The sequence below is a fragment of the Tetrahymena thermophila genome (assembly GCF_000189635.1).
Source record: "Tetrahymena thermophila SB210 genomic scaffold scf_8254802, whole genome shotgun sequence".
Lineage (NCBI taxonomy): Eukaryota > Ciliophora > Oligohymenophorea > Hymenostomatida > Tetrahymenidae > Tetrahymena > Tetrahymena thermophila.
In genome coordinates this window covers 7,967-25,843 of record NW_002476558.1, presented here as the reverse complement: position 1 = coordinate 25,843, position 17,877 = coordinate 7,967, and the positions used below count along the sequence as shown (strand labels likewise).

Sequence of the window (17,877 nt, the reverse complement as noted above, 5' to 3'; positions counted from 1 at the left end):
AAAATTTGCTAATAATATATTCTCCTATTGTTAAAATTAAAGACTTACTTACTGGTTTAGACTCCTAATAATTTAAATAGGTAATTGAAAAAAAATTTTGATTTTATAGCTTAATCTTTTTTAATAATAATATAATAATAGGTTAATAATTTGCCACTTTAAAATTATTTACAAAACATTCCTATAATAAACTCCAAAGAATAACTTTTAATATGTTTTATTAGCCCCACAAATACCTATTTTTATAGAAACAGTTTTAAAAATATTCTTGAGTTGTTTGATTACAGATCTAATAATACAAACATCTATTATGATATAAATTATAATACTTTGATAGGAGTCACCGGTGTTACAAAATAAATTAACATTATGACTATACCAGGAGATTAAGCATTATTTACATATAATACACTTAATTCATTTTAGTAAGGAGCTAGCTACTTTTTTGAGAGCTAAACAAGTTTAATTTTAGTTGATACTACACCCACAATATATTTATGCAACTATATATCTAGAAACATTAGCACGTTTAACACATTTATCAAAGATGCATAAGGTATCCAGATGGACCAAAATAAAAATGTTATTTTTATATTTTCATTCTAATTTATTTATGCTCTAAGCTATCCTGGAATGTAGCATATTGAAACTTTTTCATTACAATAGTATAACCAAACAAATATTCTTAGTTTATATGTAAATTAAATACTCTCTGTAATGATAGTCTAAACAAGTACTACTTTTATTGCTTTTGATTTAACAGAAGTCCTTTATGCAAGTGAAACTAACCTATTATAGTATTAAAATATCTAAAACGTGTAATTAAATGACGAATATTAAGTTTTTTACAGTCTATCTAATCTCTCTTTAAATTTATTTAAAAATGCTTATCTTGTAGATTCTTTGCTTTATGAACCATCATATTATAATAATTATCCTTATTTCACAGAACCTATTTTAATATCTGAAAATTAATTCATTTACATCACATTTAATTTGTTAAACATAATTTAAATAGATATAGCAACTAATTCTTTAGTTCAATTATTTAAAATATCTTTAATAAATACTCCTGATAATTTCTTTTATGATTAAAATCAAAACTAAATAATTCTGCTCTATGAATAAATCCTTTAATTGAATGTAATCAAACTTTAAAAACAGGACTTTAACGAGGTATTTCTTATTAATTTTGAAGATGGTGATATTTAAAATGCTTTCATCTGTAGTTACTATATAGTTATTCCTTCTGATAACTATATTTAAGTATACGATATTGTATCTAACTCAATAAATAAAATTATATTACCTAATTTAGGTTAAATTTAACTCGCTTTTAAATTGCTTATTAAATAGTTTGATAGTTAATAAGATGCTTGGTGGTAAATCCCATTTGAAGACTTTAAAAGATATAATTCTAATGACTGGATCACATAAACAAAATATACAAAAAATATATTAATAGTTTAAAAATAAGATGTTGGAAATATGTTATCAATTGTCGATTTGTCAAGCCTAGAAATAATATAGAGATATAAAATAAATAAGTATAAAGTAATGAACACTATAAATAATCCTTTTAAATAATTAATTTACGTAGTTAACAATGAAGGGGTTACAGACATATTAACTTATACTTTAGAATATATTACTTCAATAAAAAATCCTTGTTTAAAGCAAGCATTTATATCTTATGATGTAAATTTTGTGTATTCAATCTGTCCTAATGATATTATAGTGTATAATGGAATTAGCTTTGAGTAATAATTTCCTACAATAAATCACGGTATCTCTGAAGCGAGTAATTTAATAAATATGAACTATAATAACTATGTGATCGTTATTTAAAAAAATAAATTATCCATATTTTAATTAAAATATAATGAAACATATTCAATAATCTATGAATACTATTAATAAAATGTATTCATTAACAGTTTTTAGCTGAGTGCTGACTCTAACAATCAAATGTATGCATCGCTTATAATTTCAAATTTTAAAAATATTTCTAAAATCTAGTTACCTCTTACATAAAATAATTTATGCTATGTAAGAATAGAATAATAAAATAGAACATCAGAAAATATTTACACTAAAAATACTTTAGACTAAATAAATAAATCTTTGTAGACAACAGAATAAATACTTTCCTTAGTAGAAATAGAATATCTCGATGGGTAATCTATAGAATAGATGGATTTTGTAATTTAAGATTAAAACATTGATTCAAAATACCCAATCAACTTGAGATTATCATCTAAATATTAAAATAAGATTTCATGGATAAATCAAATATTTTTTTCCTATCAAGTTATTAGTTTATTTTTTAGAGAAATGTCTCTTTAAGTCAATACATAGATTGAATTAAATCTAAATAATACTATGAAATACTACTCAATGTTTAACATTTCTTTAAATTTAAATGGTTAGTTTAGATTGTAAAATTTTAATAGGGTATTCATGAGTTAATTAGTATTATAGATTGAAGATAATAGCTAAATTATAATTTCTAATTGTTAATCAGTCATAATTGATTAATTATTCTTAAATAATATAAACATGAATTAATAGTTTATATTTACTCTTATTAATAATACTAATGTAATAATTAATGGAGTTTATCTCTTTAACTCAACTTCAAGTAATATTTTTTCAATTACTCAAAGTAATATGGTGAATATTACAAATATCAATATTAATAATTGCTCTTATTTAAATAATTTTATTTATTTACAACAAGTAAATAATCTAAATATTATTGATACTTTCATAAATCTAAGTTAGAATTCTAAAATTTATATCTTACAAAGCTCGATTTTATCATTTATTTAAAAAATTAAAGCTTAATAATCAAATAATAATACTATCTTATAGATATAAGAGTAAGATACGAATACAGTTTAGTATCTATGTGATACTTTATTTTTAAATAATGTAGAAATTTTAGACTGTGTAAATGCTAGTTTCTATTTTTAAGCTAATAGTATAGTTGTGTAAAATTTAAATATCAAAAATCTTGAAACTTCACTTACAGTTATTGATATTTAGGCTATTTAAATTAATATAACTGATATAAATATTAAAAATATTTATTCACATGTTTAAGGAGAGTAAATAAATTTTATTAATATTAAAAGCTTTAGTGATGCTTATATAACTAGAATAAATTCAAATGATAGTTAAATATCAATACTTTCTATTAATTAGTAACGTGATAAAGGAAAAGCTCTTGTTTCTGAAATAATATTTTTGGATTTTTAAATCTTTGGTGCTAATCCTCTGATATCACTTAACGATTTATAATTTGTTAAGATACAAAATGTTTAAATTAAAAATGTAGTAAACTCGCTTAATAAATACATGTCTATATTTAGCATGTAGAATTGTGATACTGTTAATATAATTGATAGCTAATTTGTAAATAATACAAATATTAATGGTCCTGGTGGAGTTATTTATGCTATTGAAAATAAGGTAATCATAATATAAAATTCAAGATTTTAGCTTAATACATGCAAATAATAAAATGGAGGAGCTATTTACATATAAAATAAAATTTTAATGGGAATTTTACATATAAATTCAAGTTAATTTATAGAAAACAAAGCACTTCTTTCTTCTGGAGGTGCAATCTACCAATAAAATAATAATATAATAATATAAAATACAGAAATATCTTCTAATATAGCTTAAATTGGTGGTGGAATATATTATACATAAATTCTCCCTGATTTTCTTATTGATTTAAAGCATGGAAATTCAAATAATAATACTTTTATTGATAATGTTGGGTATATTTATGGATAAAATTTTGGTTCTACTTTAAGAAAGGTCTATATTGATTTAGAAAATATAGAATTGCCTAGTGGAAGCTAAAAATCTTAATAAAATGGAGATATTTAAATTCATAAATTTAAAAGTGGAGATTAAATAAATTTCAAAAAAATTTAATTGCTTGATGAAGAGGATAATCATATAAAGTTTGATAATATTAATTTAACAAATTTTAATTTACTTAGTTCTGATGTCTAGTCATTACTGTAATAAATAAGTATTTCTATAGCTTGGGATTAAGAAAATGAACAAATATAATGTATTGGATAGCTTCAAACAAAATAATACTAAAATGGAGGTTATAGCTTAGATGTTCAAGTATTTTATAAGCCAATAGCTAATATAATACTTAAAATAGTGAGTAATATTTTTCCATAAATAAAGGATTCATAAGGAAATATTGTAGTCAACTCTGGATAAATAGAGTTAAATGTTAAAATAGAGTTAGATTAATGCTCAATTGGAGAAATATTTGTCTAATATGGGAATTCTATAGCTTGTTAATAATGCCCTGAAGGTAAGTACTCTTTGAGTTTAAATGATAAAGAATGTAAAGAATGTCCTGATTCAGCAACTAGCTGTAAAGGTTCTATCATTTAGTTAAAAAGCGGTTATTGGAGAGTAAATGAAAATACAGACAATATTCTATACTGTAGTTTAAATCCTTTACCATGCTAACCACAACTTCCTACATCCAAAGTAAAATAAATATGGATATTTAGAATTTATTTAAATTATTTTAATTTATTAATTCTTTTTAGTAATTATGTTTTTAAAGAATACAAATAGTTTTAAACTTTTTTTTTTACATTATTAATGATTCTTTTTTTTAATTATGTTAAGTTTAACTGCGATGAAGGGTATAAAGGACCTATGTGCTAGTGCTGTGATACTTACGGGAAAATTTGGGGAGAAAGTTATGCTTAAATGTTTAATCCTAGCTATTGCTACTAATGCTCATAAAATAAAATCAAAATAATAGCATTTAATTTATTAATTTTCATCTTAATTTCTTCCTATGTGCTGTTTATTTTAAAAAGAATTATAATGCAACAGGAATTTAAAATTATTGGGTATTATTTAAATAAATTAGATATGATTTATTTAGGATCAACACGTAAATACTATTTATTTTATTAATATTCAAATAAAAATATTTAATCTATTTTTTAAAAGTAAACTAATCTGATAGGTCATAAATCATATCTAAGATTCTAACTGACCATTTACAAATATTGTCTTTTGTTTGTACTTTTACAGTAAACATGCCAATTTCTTTTACTCTTCCTATTTAACTGTCAGGAAACACCTTTACTATGACTAGCAAATCTATTGACTGTGTGTTTTCAAACTATCCAAATTTACAGCCACTCTGGTTATTTTAATCTCTTTGGACTTTTTGTTTACCTTTAGGAATATCATGTATGTATTTACTGATAGGAATCATTTGCAATTTTTTTAAAGTAAATATATTCATCAAATATTTTAGAACAGCTGCTTTGTTTATTTACTTTTATTTCTTTCCAATGGTAATTAATCTTGCAAGTCGATCAATTAATTGCATTACTATAGGAGATAAAAAATATTTAGATTTAGATTTGAGTATCGAATGCTTTGATGCAAGTTATCACAAGCCTTATATCTTTTTTTATAGTATACCTGTTATAATAATATGGGGAATTTTAATTCCTGTGTATTTATTTTATAAAATATACAGCACTAAATAAAAAAAATAGTCAATATTTATGACAATGAAGTATTCTTTCTTTTTTGCAGGCTATAAAGAAAAGTACTATTATTGGGAGTTTTGGAAGTTGTTTTACAAAACAAATTTGATTTTGGTATCAGAATTACTAAAACAAAATTTTTATATTAAGGTAAACATTAATTAATTAATTTTATTCTATCAAAAAAAATTTATTTCTTAACAAATAATAAAATTTATTTTTTTTGGATTCAGCTTATTATTAAATAATATACATGGAGATTAATTTAAAAAAAAAAAAAAAAAATTTTTTTTTAAAAAAAGTAAAATTAAAAAAAAAATAATATTACATGTTTTAAAATTTTCTGAATCTATCTATCCTATAATTTTAAATATTCTCCTAAAACTTTTTTATTTAAAATTAATATTTTATAATATTATAGGTTGGTATTATGAATCTTGTATTGCTGTTCTAATTTTATCTATTAGTAAAGTCGAAACCTTTTACAAGAGAATATTTTAATAATTTATAACAAAAATCTATAATTCTATGCACTTTTTCTTTGAATTTATGCTTCATATTAATAGTGGGAGTCTAGAATGACTTAGGATATTAAATGATTTTGATATTATTGGTCGTTTTTGCTAATATTTTTTATATATTTATTTTATTAATAGGACTATCAAGGTTATTAATTCCAACTTAAGAGGAAGACAGAAACTTTATTTAAAATATTATTTTTTAAATTACAAAAAAATATCCTTAACTTTTAGATGTTTAATTATAAAATAAACAAAAGATAAAATCGCTGCTAAAGTTAAGAAAAGTTAAACTTAGAATTAAATAATTGATGAAATATTTAAAAGGCTATGACTTTTACTCTTCCTAATCTCTATAATCATACTTTAATATAAATAAATCATAGAATTAATCTAATTTGGATCAAGTATAAGAAGTTAATTAAATTTTTTCTTCAGAATTTTCTGATGAAAAACATTTAATTTAAAAAAATAAGAACAATATATAAAGGCTTAGAAATAAATGGTCTTACTACACTAGAAATGCGAAATCAAACTAAACATGTAATTTATTTTTTTTTAATATTAATAAAAATAATTTAAATAAAATAAATAGCTTTAAAAACATCAAGTTAAAATTTGAATCCAATTAATTATGGAAAGGATGATTATATTATGGAAACTTAAAATTCTTTATAAAATAGCAAAAATAATAGAAAAAGAAGTACTTAATTTCAAATTCAGCTTTCTGAACATTAAAATTGATTGTTTGTTGGTGTTTTATTTCTATATCGAAAATTTGAAGATAATTATTTTTTTATGCTTTTATTTGATTAATAAATTTTATAAACATTATTTATTTTAATTTTTATTTAAATGTTTGCTTAATATTATTTTAAAATATGGAGGATAAAGGGTTGCTAAAATAGAAATACTAAAAACCCATTTCTAAATTAAAAGAGATTAAAACAGTCATAGTTCATTTTTAAGTACAAGATCTTTACTAAAAATTCCTTCCACCTAATTAATAAATCATTAAAAACATCTAGTCAATTTATCTCTTTGATGAAATTCATCAGAGAGTTATAACTCCAAATAAACATTTAATTATTAAAAAAAATAACTGGAGGGCTTTACTTCTCATAAAATATATTTATTATTATAATCAAAATATATTCATTCAATAATGTTAGAATATTTTATTGATCTCATTAAAATATTTGTCATTCAATCATATTTATGTATTAATTTGTATTTATAATTTTTTTTATATTATTAATATATAAAATATAAAAATTTGTGGGTTCATAGAAAGGACCAATTGATTGTTGAATGAAAAATTTTCATTTCAAAATGAATGAAATTTTTTGTTATTGATTACTTTTAATATTTTTATGATTTTTATGTGTTAATAAACATATGATTTAAATAACTTCAAAAAAATTAAAAAAAATCTAAAATTGTTGTGCCTTCCTATTTTCTTTAAACTTTGATTTTCTAAACATTGGCAATTATTTAATTATATTTTTAGATTAAAAGATTATTTAAAAAACCTTATTGTCTCTCAGTTTTTTAAAAAAAGATAAACTCAAAAATGAATTCATTAAAAATTACTTATAGTATTTTGATTCTAGTTAAATTTTGTATTTTTTTTTAATGTGAATAAAATGAAATATATTCTTTGTTTCTTTAATCATGCTTATAATGCTCTAATGAGTGTTAGACCTACTTTAATACAAAATCATCTTCTTGCATAACCTGTAAGTAGAATTTATTTAAAAGCTCTAATGGTGATTCAGCTTGTGTTCAAAAATGCTAAATCAATCAATGAGTTTTAAAATGAAAACAAATGTAAGCTAAAAATGCCTTGAATGTGATTAAAATTTAAAGCTTGATTAAATTAATAATTAGTGTATACTAATGGATAATGTTTGCTCATATTTTAATAGTTTTATTTAGGGAATATCAAATATTGAAAAATGCTAAAGCGAATGCTAATCAATATTTTACTAAAATATGGAGACCTAAATTTGTGAAGAAACCATAAATTACATATAAATTTAAGAAAGTAAGAGATTATCTTTTGAAAAAAGAGTATTAGAAGTCTAATAAATAAATTAAAGCTAAAATTTAGTACTAAAAGAACTTGTAGTCATTCAATTAAAAATTAATACATAAAACATAAAAAATGATATGTATTTTAAAAATATCAAATGAAAATCGCTTCAAACAAACATCTAATAATTAATTGATTTTTATATTTTTAAATTTTTAAATATTTAAAAAAAATTACTGTTCTCATAAAATAAATTTATTATTATTTTTAAAATATTTTCATTAAATTATTTTAGAATATATTTTTAATATTATAAAATTATTTTTCCTTCTTTACTTGTAATTTTTTATCACAGTATTTTTATTTAAAGTATCCAATGTATTTATCTAATAAGTTCAGTACTTAATTAATAGTAGAAATAATTAAATTCACCAAAATTTATCATAAATAAAAATGAATTAAAAAAAAATTGGATTAGAACTAACAATTTCAAATATATTTTTAATTAATTTTAAACTCATTAATACCCAAACAACTAAATTTTAATTAGGCGTTTGGTTATACTATGATATCGATTTTCTATTTTACTATAAATCTTAATTTTGTGAAAAAGGGTTTTTAACAACAAAATTCTTAGTTAATTTATATCTCTTTAATTTAATGATTTGGATTTGTATAATATTCTCTATTCTTCAACTATGTACTTTGATAATGTATTTCCAGTTTCTTTCTACTATTATTATATCGTATTGATAATTTATATTCGCAATGTTTCTTTTATAAAATAAAAAAGATTTGAAAGTTTAAATTTTGAGTTCACCTTCAATAAAATTAAGAAGTCGTTTAATTCATAAATAAAATTTTTTTATTACAGTAAAATACCTTTTTAAATTTCTAATTAATATTTATCTAAAATAAATTAAGGCAATATTTTAGTGTAAAAAAAAACTAGATTTAAATTTAAATTCTTAGTTAGTTTTGATGAATTGATGATATCTTTTAAAATGTTTTTTGAGTGAAAATTTGTTAAAATTTCATTTACTTAAAAATCTATGCTCTTTTAGTATATGATAAATTATTTTCTTCACTATAAATTTAATTTTTACAATTACTTATTTTAGTTCTCTGCTATAGCTCAGTTATCTAAATCATATACTTAAATATTTAGAAAACAATATAATGTATATTTACTTATATATTTATAATTTGCTGCTTGGTCTTTGTTAGCTTGATAATTAGTTTATAAGCAGCTTCATTATCGCCATTCTTACATTCACCTCTTTTAATTTATCTGTAAGTTTATTATATTGCAGTCAGCTATTTGTTGGCTGGAAAAGACCTTGAAAATGATTATGATTAATTATTCTATCTTTACTTGCTATTGAATTTGCTGTTATTTTAGCTTTACTTGGTCCTCTATAAGTAATTCTTCTCTTTATTGCCTTTAATGATTAAATAAAAATGTGGTAAATACCTAAAATTAAAATACTTCTTTATTTTTAATTTAAAATTGTTATACTGTTACTATTATTGATAGTTAGTTTAGAAACAATACTAATAGTTATGGTCCTTGCATGTAGTTGAAAATAAAGTATTTAACAACATAATTTCAATATTATAGCTAAATTCATGCTTAGCGATGAATGGATCTATATTGTATTAAATACAATATAAATGAGTGTTTTAGAATTAAATGCAAAAATTTAATTAAAATATTTTATAAACAATATTTATTTTAATTTATATTTAAATATTTGCTTGTTTTTATTTTAAAATATGAAAAATGGAGGATTGCTAAAATAGACATACTAAAAATGATTTCAAAACAATAAGAGATTAACACTAACACAAATTATTTTAAAATACAATATTTTAACTAAAAATCCCCTCCACCTCGTTAATAAATCATTTAAAATATTTAATTAATTCAGTTTTGAGAAAAATCAAAATAATAAAGTTATTTGACACAATATTGATTCAGTCATTTAAGCTGAGATTTTTCATGTTTCATCCAAATAACTCCTAAATGATATTTATTGGAGACCTATATGGTTCAATAAATATAAATCTAGAAGAACTTCTAGTCATCAAATTATAAATTAATACATAAAAAATGATATGGTACAAATATCAAATTAAAAATGCTCCAAGCAAACATCTAATAATTAATCAATTTTATCTTTTCTAATTTTATATTATTTAAATAAAATAACTGGAAGGCTTTACTTCTTATAAAATATATTTATTATTACAATCTAAATATATTCATACAATTATGTTAGAATATATTATTCATCTCATTAAACTATTTGTCCTTCAATCATATTTTTGTATGTATGTATACTTGTAATTTATTATTAATATTAATATCTAAAATTAGGGGCTCGCAGCGAGGATCCATTTATTGTTATTGATTAATAATAAATAATCTACTAATATTTTTATGTGTGAAGAAAAATATTATTTAAATAACTAAAAAAAAAGTAAAGGAATTTTAAAAATATTCATCTTATTTTCTTCAAATTTGATTATTTAAGTATCGAAAGTTATTTAATTAGATTTTTAGATTAAAAAAACCTTATTGGCTAATCAGTTTAAAATAACAAGATCAAACATATTCATTCAAAAATGAATGAAATTTTTTGTTATTGATTAATAATAAAATAATTTATTTATGATTTTTATGTGTGAAGTAAAATATTATTTAAATAAAAATTAAAAAAACGCTTTGAAAACTATTACTTCTTCTTATTTTCTTTCAAATTTCATTATTTAAATATTGAAAGTTATTTAATTAGATTTTTAGATTAAAAAAACCTTATTGTCTAATCAGTTTAAAAAAGCAGATAAACTCAAAAATGATCAAAATTTTCTTCTAAAATGAATCTAATTTTTGTTCTTGATTATTAATAAATAATCTATTTATTAAAAAATAATTATTTATGATTTTTATGTGTAAAGAAAAATATTATTTAAATAATCTATAAAACGTAAAAGAAATTTAAAAAATGTTACGTCATCCTATTTTCTTTCAACTTTGATTATTTAAGCATTGATAATCATTTAATTAGATTTTTAGATTAAAAAAACCTTATTGTCTATAATCAGTTTAAAAAAACAGGTAAACTCTAAAATGATCAAAATTTTCAAAAATAATTATTTATTATTTGTATGCGTGAAAACATATTTTATTAAATAATCTATAAAGTGTAAAAGTATATTTTAAAAATGTTGCATCATCTTATTTTCCTTCAACTTTGAGTTTTTAAGTAACTTATATTTTGATTCTAGTTAAATTTTGTATTTCTTTTTAATACGAATAAAATGAAATATATTCTGTGGTTACTTAAGCATGTTTATCAGGCTCTAATGAGTGTTAGACATGCTTTAATACAAAATCATCTTCTTATATAACCTGTAAGTAGAATTTATTTAAAAGCTCTAATGATGATTTAGCTTGCATTCAAAAATGCTAAATCAATGAGTTTTAAAATGAAAACAATGAGTGTGTAAAATACTAAGTTTTTGGATGTGTTTAATGAGATGAAAACTAAAAATGCCTTGAATAAGATTAAAATTTAAAGCTTACTTAAATTATTAATTAGTGTATACTAATGGATAATGTTTGCTCATATTTTAATAGCTTTATTTAGGGAACATCAAATCTTCAAAAATGTTAAAATGAATGCTAACCAACATTTTACTAATTATGGAGGCCTAAACTTGTGAAGAGACCATAAATTGCATATAAATTCAAGAAAACAAGAGACTCTCTTTTGAAGAAAGAGTATTAGAAGTCTAATAAATAAATTAAAACTATTATTTAGTAGTCGGAAATGGTTGTATTTTTGCTTTAGTTGACTAAAATTGGAATATTATAAATGTGTAAGTCTTGTAAAATTTAGAAAATTTCAATGATTTATATGTTGTAAATAGAATTGAAGTTTTGAGAAATGAAAAAATTTATTTTTATTTGGATATATATTATATCATAGTTATCATTTATAAATAGAATAATGGTAGGAAGTCTATATTTTTTTATAATTCATAATTTTGATTTTGAAAATATCATTTTTGAATTTTAAAACAATAAAATTTAATAAAAAGTACGGCAGATACTTTGAATAAAAATACTGCATTATTAATATTTAATATAAAAAAAATTAGGGGCTCACAGCAAGGAACGATTGATTATTGAAGGATAATTTTTATTAAAAAATGAATGAAATTTTTTGTTTTTGATTACTAATAAGTAATCTATTTATGATTTTTATGTGTGAAGAAAACATTATTTAAATAATTTTTTAAATGTAAAGGAAATTTAAAAAATATACGTCATCCTATTTTCTCTCAATGTAAATATTGACACTATTTAATTAGGTCTTTAGATTAAAAGATCATTTAAATAATCTTATTTATTGTCTAATCAGTTTAAAAAAACAGGTAAACTCAAAAATGATAAAAATTTTCATTCAAAAATGTCCAAATAAATACTAAATTTTAAGAAATCCTCTCTTACTCTGAGCTTAAATTCCAATATCAACTGATCAGATGAGATAACTTTTTAAATAGTTCGTTGTAGGATATATCTGATTGATAAAATATTATATACGATGAATCTGATATCAGAAAATCTACTATTAGCACAAGCTTCCCTTATAACTTGATGACATAAAAAAAAAATCTAATTCATTTATCATCCATGTGATAAAGCCAATAAAATAGATAAAATTAGATAAAGAACAAGAAAGAAATATAAATAAAGTGTGAATTTCCCAATTTAAAATATTTAATATTTTATATTTCGTTATATATATAATTGAATGGATTTATTTCATGTATTTTAAACTGTATCAAACAATCAATTTAATAACGAATGAAATTTTTAGATTTTGATTACTAATTGACAATCTATTTTAGTTTTTAGGTGTCAAGAAAAATATTATTTAAATAACTATATAAAACGTAAGGGAAATGTAAAAAATGTTACTTAATCCTATTTTCTTTCAACTTTAATTACTTAAACATTAGAAGTTATTTAATTAGATTTTTAGATTAAAAAATCATTTAAAAAACCTTATTGTCAAATCAGATTAAAAAACAGGCAAACTGAAAAATGAATTCATTAAAAATAACTTCTTTTTTGATTCTAGTTAAATTTTGTATTTCTTTTTAATGTGAATAAAATGAAATATATTCCTTGGTTACTTAATAATGCTTATAATGCTCTAATGAGTGCTAGACGTGCTTTAATACAGAATCATCTTCTTGCATAACATGTAAGTAGAATTTATTTAAAAGCTCTAATGATGATTCAGTTTGTGTTCAAAAATGCTAAATCAATGAGTTTTAAAATCAAAACAACGAGTGCGTAAAATGCTAAGTTTTTGGATGTGTTTAATGTGATCAAAGCTAAAAATGCCTTTAATGTGATTAAAATTTAAAGCTTGATTAAATTAATAATTAGTGTATACTAATTGATAATGTTTGCTCATATTTTAATGGCTTTATTTAGGGAGCATCAAATCTTCAAAAATGTTAAAAAGAATGTTAACCAACATTTTACTAAAATATGGAGGCTTCAACTTGTGAAGAGACCATAAATTGCATATAAATTCAAGAAAGCAAGAGATTCACTTTTGAAAAAAGAGTATTAGAAGTCTAATAAATAAATGAAAACTAATATTTAGTTTTAGCATATGGCTGTACTTTTGCTTTAGTAGACTAAAATTGGAACATAATAAATGTGTAAGTCTTGTAAAATTTAGAAAATTACAATGATTTATATGTTGAAAATGGAGTAGAAGTTGAGATAAAAGGTTTTATAGTAGGAGATTAAGGGGGATGTTCAGCAGGAAGCAAGATAATAGTTGTTAATTTTAAAACACTAGAAGTAGTTTTTTAATAGAATAATACAAACTACGATTACTCAGTTAGCTATGTGGATTCAAAAAACTAAATTGTTTTTTTAAGTTTATTCTATGGTGATACTATTATATGGTATGATGCTATAAAAAGATAGATAAACCAACAATATTTTGGATTTTTTAAAAATTAGTTTTTTACTTAAATTTAAAACTATACATTTACAAGTTATCTCATGCAGACAGATCTTGGGTTATTTCAAGTAATTTTTTACAAAAATTTTTAAACAAATGTTTTTTATTTGATATTTTAAAAAAATAGTTAGCAGTTTTGGACTCAAATAGATCTTTAAAATTTAATAATATTAATTAACAAAATTTGGATGATTAATACTTTTTAAATCTTTATTAATAAAATGATTATAATATTTTATTTTCTTATTAAACAGATTATACTTTTAAAATATCAAAAATAATTATAAAATAAGATCTAATTAGCATGGTCTAAATAATAAAATAATTTTAATCAGTTTTTACAATGAAATAATTAGTTTATTATTCATAGTTGCTTAATTCTATTATTTTATAGAATTAAGAACATTTCAACTTAGAAATATTGATTCTAAATAAATAATCAGAATAAATAATTTAAACAATGAATATAACATCAACATAACTAAACTCATTTTAACTATTTGATGATAAAGACACGAATTCTACAATAGCTTTTATATTTTCAGAGACTCTTTAAATAATAAATATAACAAATCTTTTAATTTTTTAAAATGAAAGGTAATAATAAAATATTTTATATTAATTTTAACCTTTGAATTATACTTTTGTTACCTAGTCATCAACAATTAATAGTGTAAAAATTATTAAAGATCAAAATATTTTTGATTTTTTTGTATCACAAGTCTTATCTGATTTTTCTGCTTATTAATAATTTATTAGATTTAGATATAATATAACTGAAAATACATATTAAATCAAATACTTAGCACCATACTAATTTAAAACCCTTTATATATTTGGCTCATATGATTTTAATTAAAATCAATTAGCAGTAACTATGTCAAATCTTATTAATAATTAATAATATATTTATATTTTTGATGGTGAGTAAAGATTTGTAAATTAAACTATTGGATTTGTTTTGATTTAAGAATCAGCATAAGGATATCAAAAAGCCCCTCAAATTAACACTTAAACTTTAAAACTTAAGCAAAATGGAAACATTTCATAAGGAACTTATCAATTTGTATAGTAAATAAATAATAAATATATTATACTTTAATAATAAATTGATTAAACAATTTACCATTAAATTATTGACATAACTTAACAAAAATAAATTTTGTCATATAATTATACTTATATTTATTATTATAATTATTATGATTTCACTTATATCGAAAAAAGAAATACTTTAATAGTTAGAAACGTTCCTTAAATTTATAATTTAGATAACTCAGAATAGCTTATAAATAATGATTAGGATAATGTAAATTTTTACAATCTTGTAATAATCAATGATGATTATATAATGTATTAATCTTATAATGATTAATAAGAAGCAACCTTGATTAAATTAGATTTATCTACAATTTAAAAAACTCAAATATTTAATTTTTAGTAAAGTACATACACTTTATTTTGGACTATTGACATTTATTAAAACTATCCCCTCATTTTTAATAATGATATCATTTATTTCTGTGATTAAATTTACTAATAATTTTGTCGACCTTTCTCATTAAAACAATAAAATTTTATTATGGAACCAACTGAGTTATAACTATTCCCTCATACTAATCCTACAGCTGCATATTAAAAAACAAAAGAAATATTTATGTTTTACTATGAAACTATATTAGTATATTCGTATGATTTACAAAGCTTAACTGAGTTAAATATTGAGATATAGTATCCATCTTCTGCAATCTACTATTCAGGTATTTTTTAAAATGATAGATTTGTATTTTACTATGATTAAGAAAACTTTTATAAATTTGACATGGAGCTTAGATAATTTTAGATTATAGAAGCTGTTACTTATTCACTTTATTTCTTGTAAAAGAAAATTAATTTCTATTTTTTGAATAATACTTCTTATGTAAAAAAATCTGGAAATATAATTGATATTGATAATATGATTATCATCAAAACCTAATAAGAAGATAATAGTTTAATTGGCTAAATAAATATGGACGATGCATAATTTCATATATTTTAATCATAAAATGGAGTTTATTGGCACAAAAATTTGTTTAACAATCCCTTTTAAGTTCTTAATTTTACTTCTAGTTAAATTATTTAAGATTTTTATTTCTTAAATGGAAAAAATTTTATAGCCTTATTTGACAGTAGTTGCTAATGCGTCTAAATTTGTGATATACTAAAAAATAAAGAGTTAGTTAGAGTAAATCAAGACAAGATTGAAAGCGATATAATTGTACCAATAAAGATTATAGATTGGGATGAAAATAGTTTTATATTTGTGCAAGGACAAAATATTAATTTATTCAATCCAAAAATAAATTAATAAAATAAATTAATTGCTAAGTTAGAATCGAATATCACAGAGTATTAATATTGTATGCAGTAATAAATCATAGTTGCTCAAACTTAAAACAAAAATTTATTCATCATTCAAGTAATTAATTTTAATTTATAAAATACTTTTTAATTTATAATTTAAACTAATAGATGCTAACAGAGGTTTAATTACAAGTAAATACAAGCTTTTAGTATGTGGGAAATTAGAAAATTTTTGAACTTAAATTTAATTTGGTATGCGCTGAAAACCTATTAATTATTTACTCTCCTGTTGTGAGAGCTTTAGACTTAATTTCTGGTTAAGATATATAATATTTTCAAAAAGTAATTGAATTATATTAAATATTAATTAGAATTATTTTAAAATTTATACCAATAATAATTAATTTTTTATTATATATAGATTTACTTGTAGTTCCCACCAAATATAGACTACATCTAAGATATGCCACTAATAAGCATTAAAGATGAGCTATTTATATGCTTCTTATAATAAGGAGTGAGTTATTTTCAAAAAAATAACTTTTCTAATCATTTGAATTTATTTGATTATAGATAAAATAAAACAAATATTTATTATGATATTTAGTATGAAATATTAATTGGAGTTACTGGAGTTACAAAATAAATTAATATAATAAATGTTCCTGGAGATCAAATTTTATTTACGTACTATACATTAAATTCCTTTTTGAAAAGAGCTACCTACTATTTTTAGGAGTAAGTTAGCTTAATTTTAGTTGATTCAACTCCTACTATTTACTTATGCAACTACCTATAAAGAAATGTCACAACTTTCAATACATTTATCAAAGATACTTAAGGAATCGAGATGGAATAAAATAAATAGGTAATCTTCTTATATTCATACAAATTTATTTATTCTCTAAAATTTCCAGAAATGTAGCTCATTGAAACTTTATCTTTACAATTATACGATTAGACAAATATTTTAAACATATTTATTAATTCACAAATTTCGATATTGATAGTGTAAACAAGTACTGCTTTTATTAGCTTTGATCTAACAGAAGTACTCTATGCAAGTGAAACTAACTTATTGTAGTATTAAAAAATCTAAAATATATACTTAAATGATGAATATTAAGTGTATTATAGCTTATCTAATCTCTCTTTGAATTTATTCAAAAATGCATAAATTGTTGATAGTTTGCTTTTTGAGCTATTTTAATAAAATGTTTATCCATATTTCACAGAACCAATATTAGTATCTGAAAATGAATTCATATACATTACATATAATTAATTAAGATTTATTTAAGTAAATTTAGAAAAAAATTCTTTAACATAAAAATTTGAAATTACATTATAGAATACAC

The 17,877-nt window shown here is 20.6% G+C and overlaps 5 protein-coding genes across 5 annotated transcripts in view; 3 read left to right on the top strand and 2 right to left on the bottom strand. All coding sequences in view use genetic code 6, as the record gives it.

Moving 5' to 3' along the window:
• TTHERM_001405890 (transmembrane protein, putative) overlaps positions 1-986 on the bottom strand; it is a gene marked incomplete at both ends in the record, with an annotated part of 1,123 nt that extends 137 nt beyond the window's left edge. The window contains 4 exons of the mRNA XM_012795735.1: positions 1-64; positions 330-649; positions 710-789; positions 850-986. The exon at positions 1-64 is cut by the window's left edge and continues 137 nt beyond it. Coding sequence (XP_012651189.1) covers positions 1-64; positions 330-649; positions 710-789; positions 850-986 — 601 coding nt within the window. The remainder of the gene's footprint in view (positions 65-329; positions 650-709; positions 790-849) is intronic.
• Positions 987-1,372: 386 nt separating this feature from the next.
• TTHERM_01405890 (transmembrane protein, putative) lies at positions 1,373-6,823 on the top strand (the record flags this gene model as incomplete). Its single annotated transcript, XM_001008543.4, has 8 exons — positions 1,373-1,382; positions 1,478-1,801; positions 2,060-2,202; positions 2,875-4,533; positions 4,678-4,951; positions 5,011-5,711; positions 5,983-6,622; positions 6,675-6,823. The coding sequence occupies 8 exons, from the start codon at positions 1,373-1,375 to the stop codon at positions 6,821-6,823; spliced, it is 3,900 nt and encodes a 1,299-aa protein (XP_001008543.4).
• Positions 6,824-8,806: 1,983 nt separating this feature from the next.
• Positions 8,807-9,690, bottom strand: TTHERM_01405880 (hypothetical protein; the record flags this gene model as incomplete). Its single annotated transcript, XM_001008542.1, has 4 exons — positions 8,807-8,844; positions 9,227-9,257; positions 9,306-9,530; positions 9,640-9,690. 4 exons carry the CDS (start codon positions 9,688-9,690, stop codon positions 8,807-8,809), a joined length of 345 nt encoding a protein of 114 aa, XP_001008542.1.
• Positions 9,691-11,438: 1,748 nt separating this feature from the next.
• TTHERM_001405864 (transmembrane protein, putative) lies at positions 11,439-11,843 on the top strand (the record flags this gene model as incomplete). The annotated part of the gene is made up of 1 exon (XM_012795734.1): positions 11,439-11,843. One exon carries the CDS (start codon positions 11,439-11,441, stop codon positions 11,841-11,843), a length of 405 nt encoding a protein of 134 aa, XP_012651188.1.
• Positions 11,844-13,686: 1,843 nt separating this feature from the next.
• TTHERM_01405860 (zinc finger protein) lies at positions 13,687-14,365 on the top strand (the record flags this gene model as incomplete). Its single annotated transcript, XM_001008540.2, has 3 exons — positions 13,687-14,098; positions 14,173-14,241; positions 14,301-14,365. 3 exons carry the CDS (start codon positions 13,687-13,689, stop codon positions 14,363-14,365), a joined length of 546 nt encoding a protein of 181 aa, XP_001008540.2.
• Positions 14,366-17,877: the final 3,512 nt, after the last annotated feature.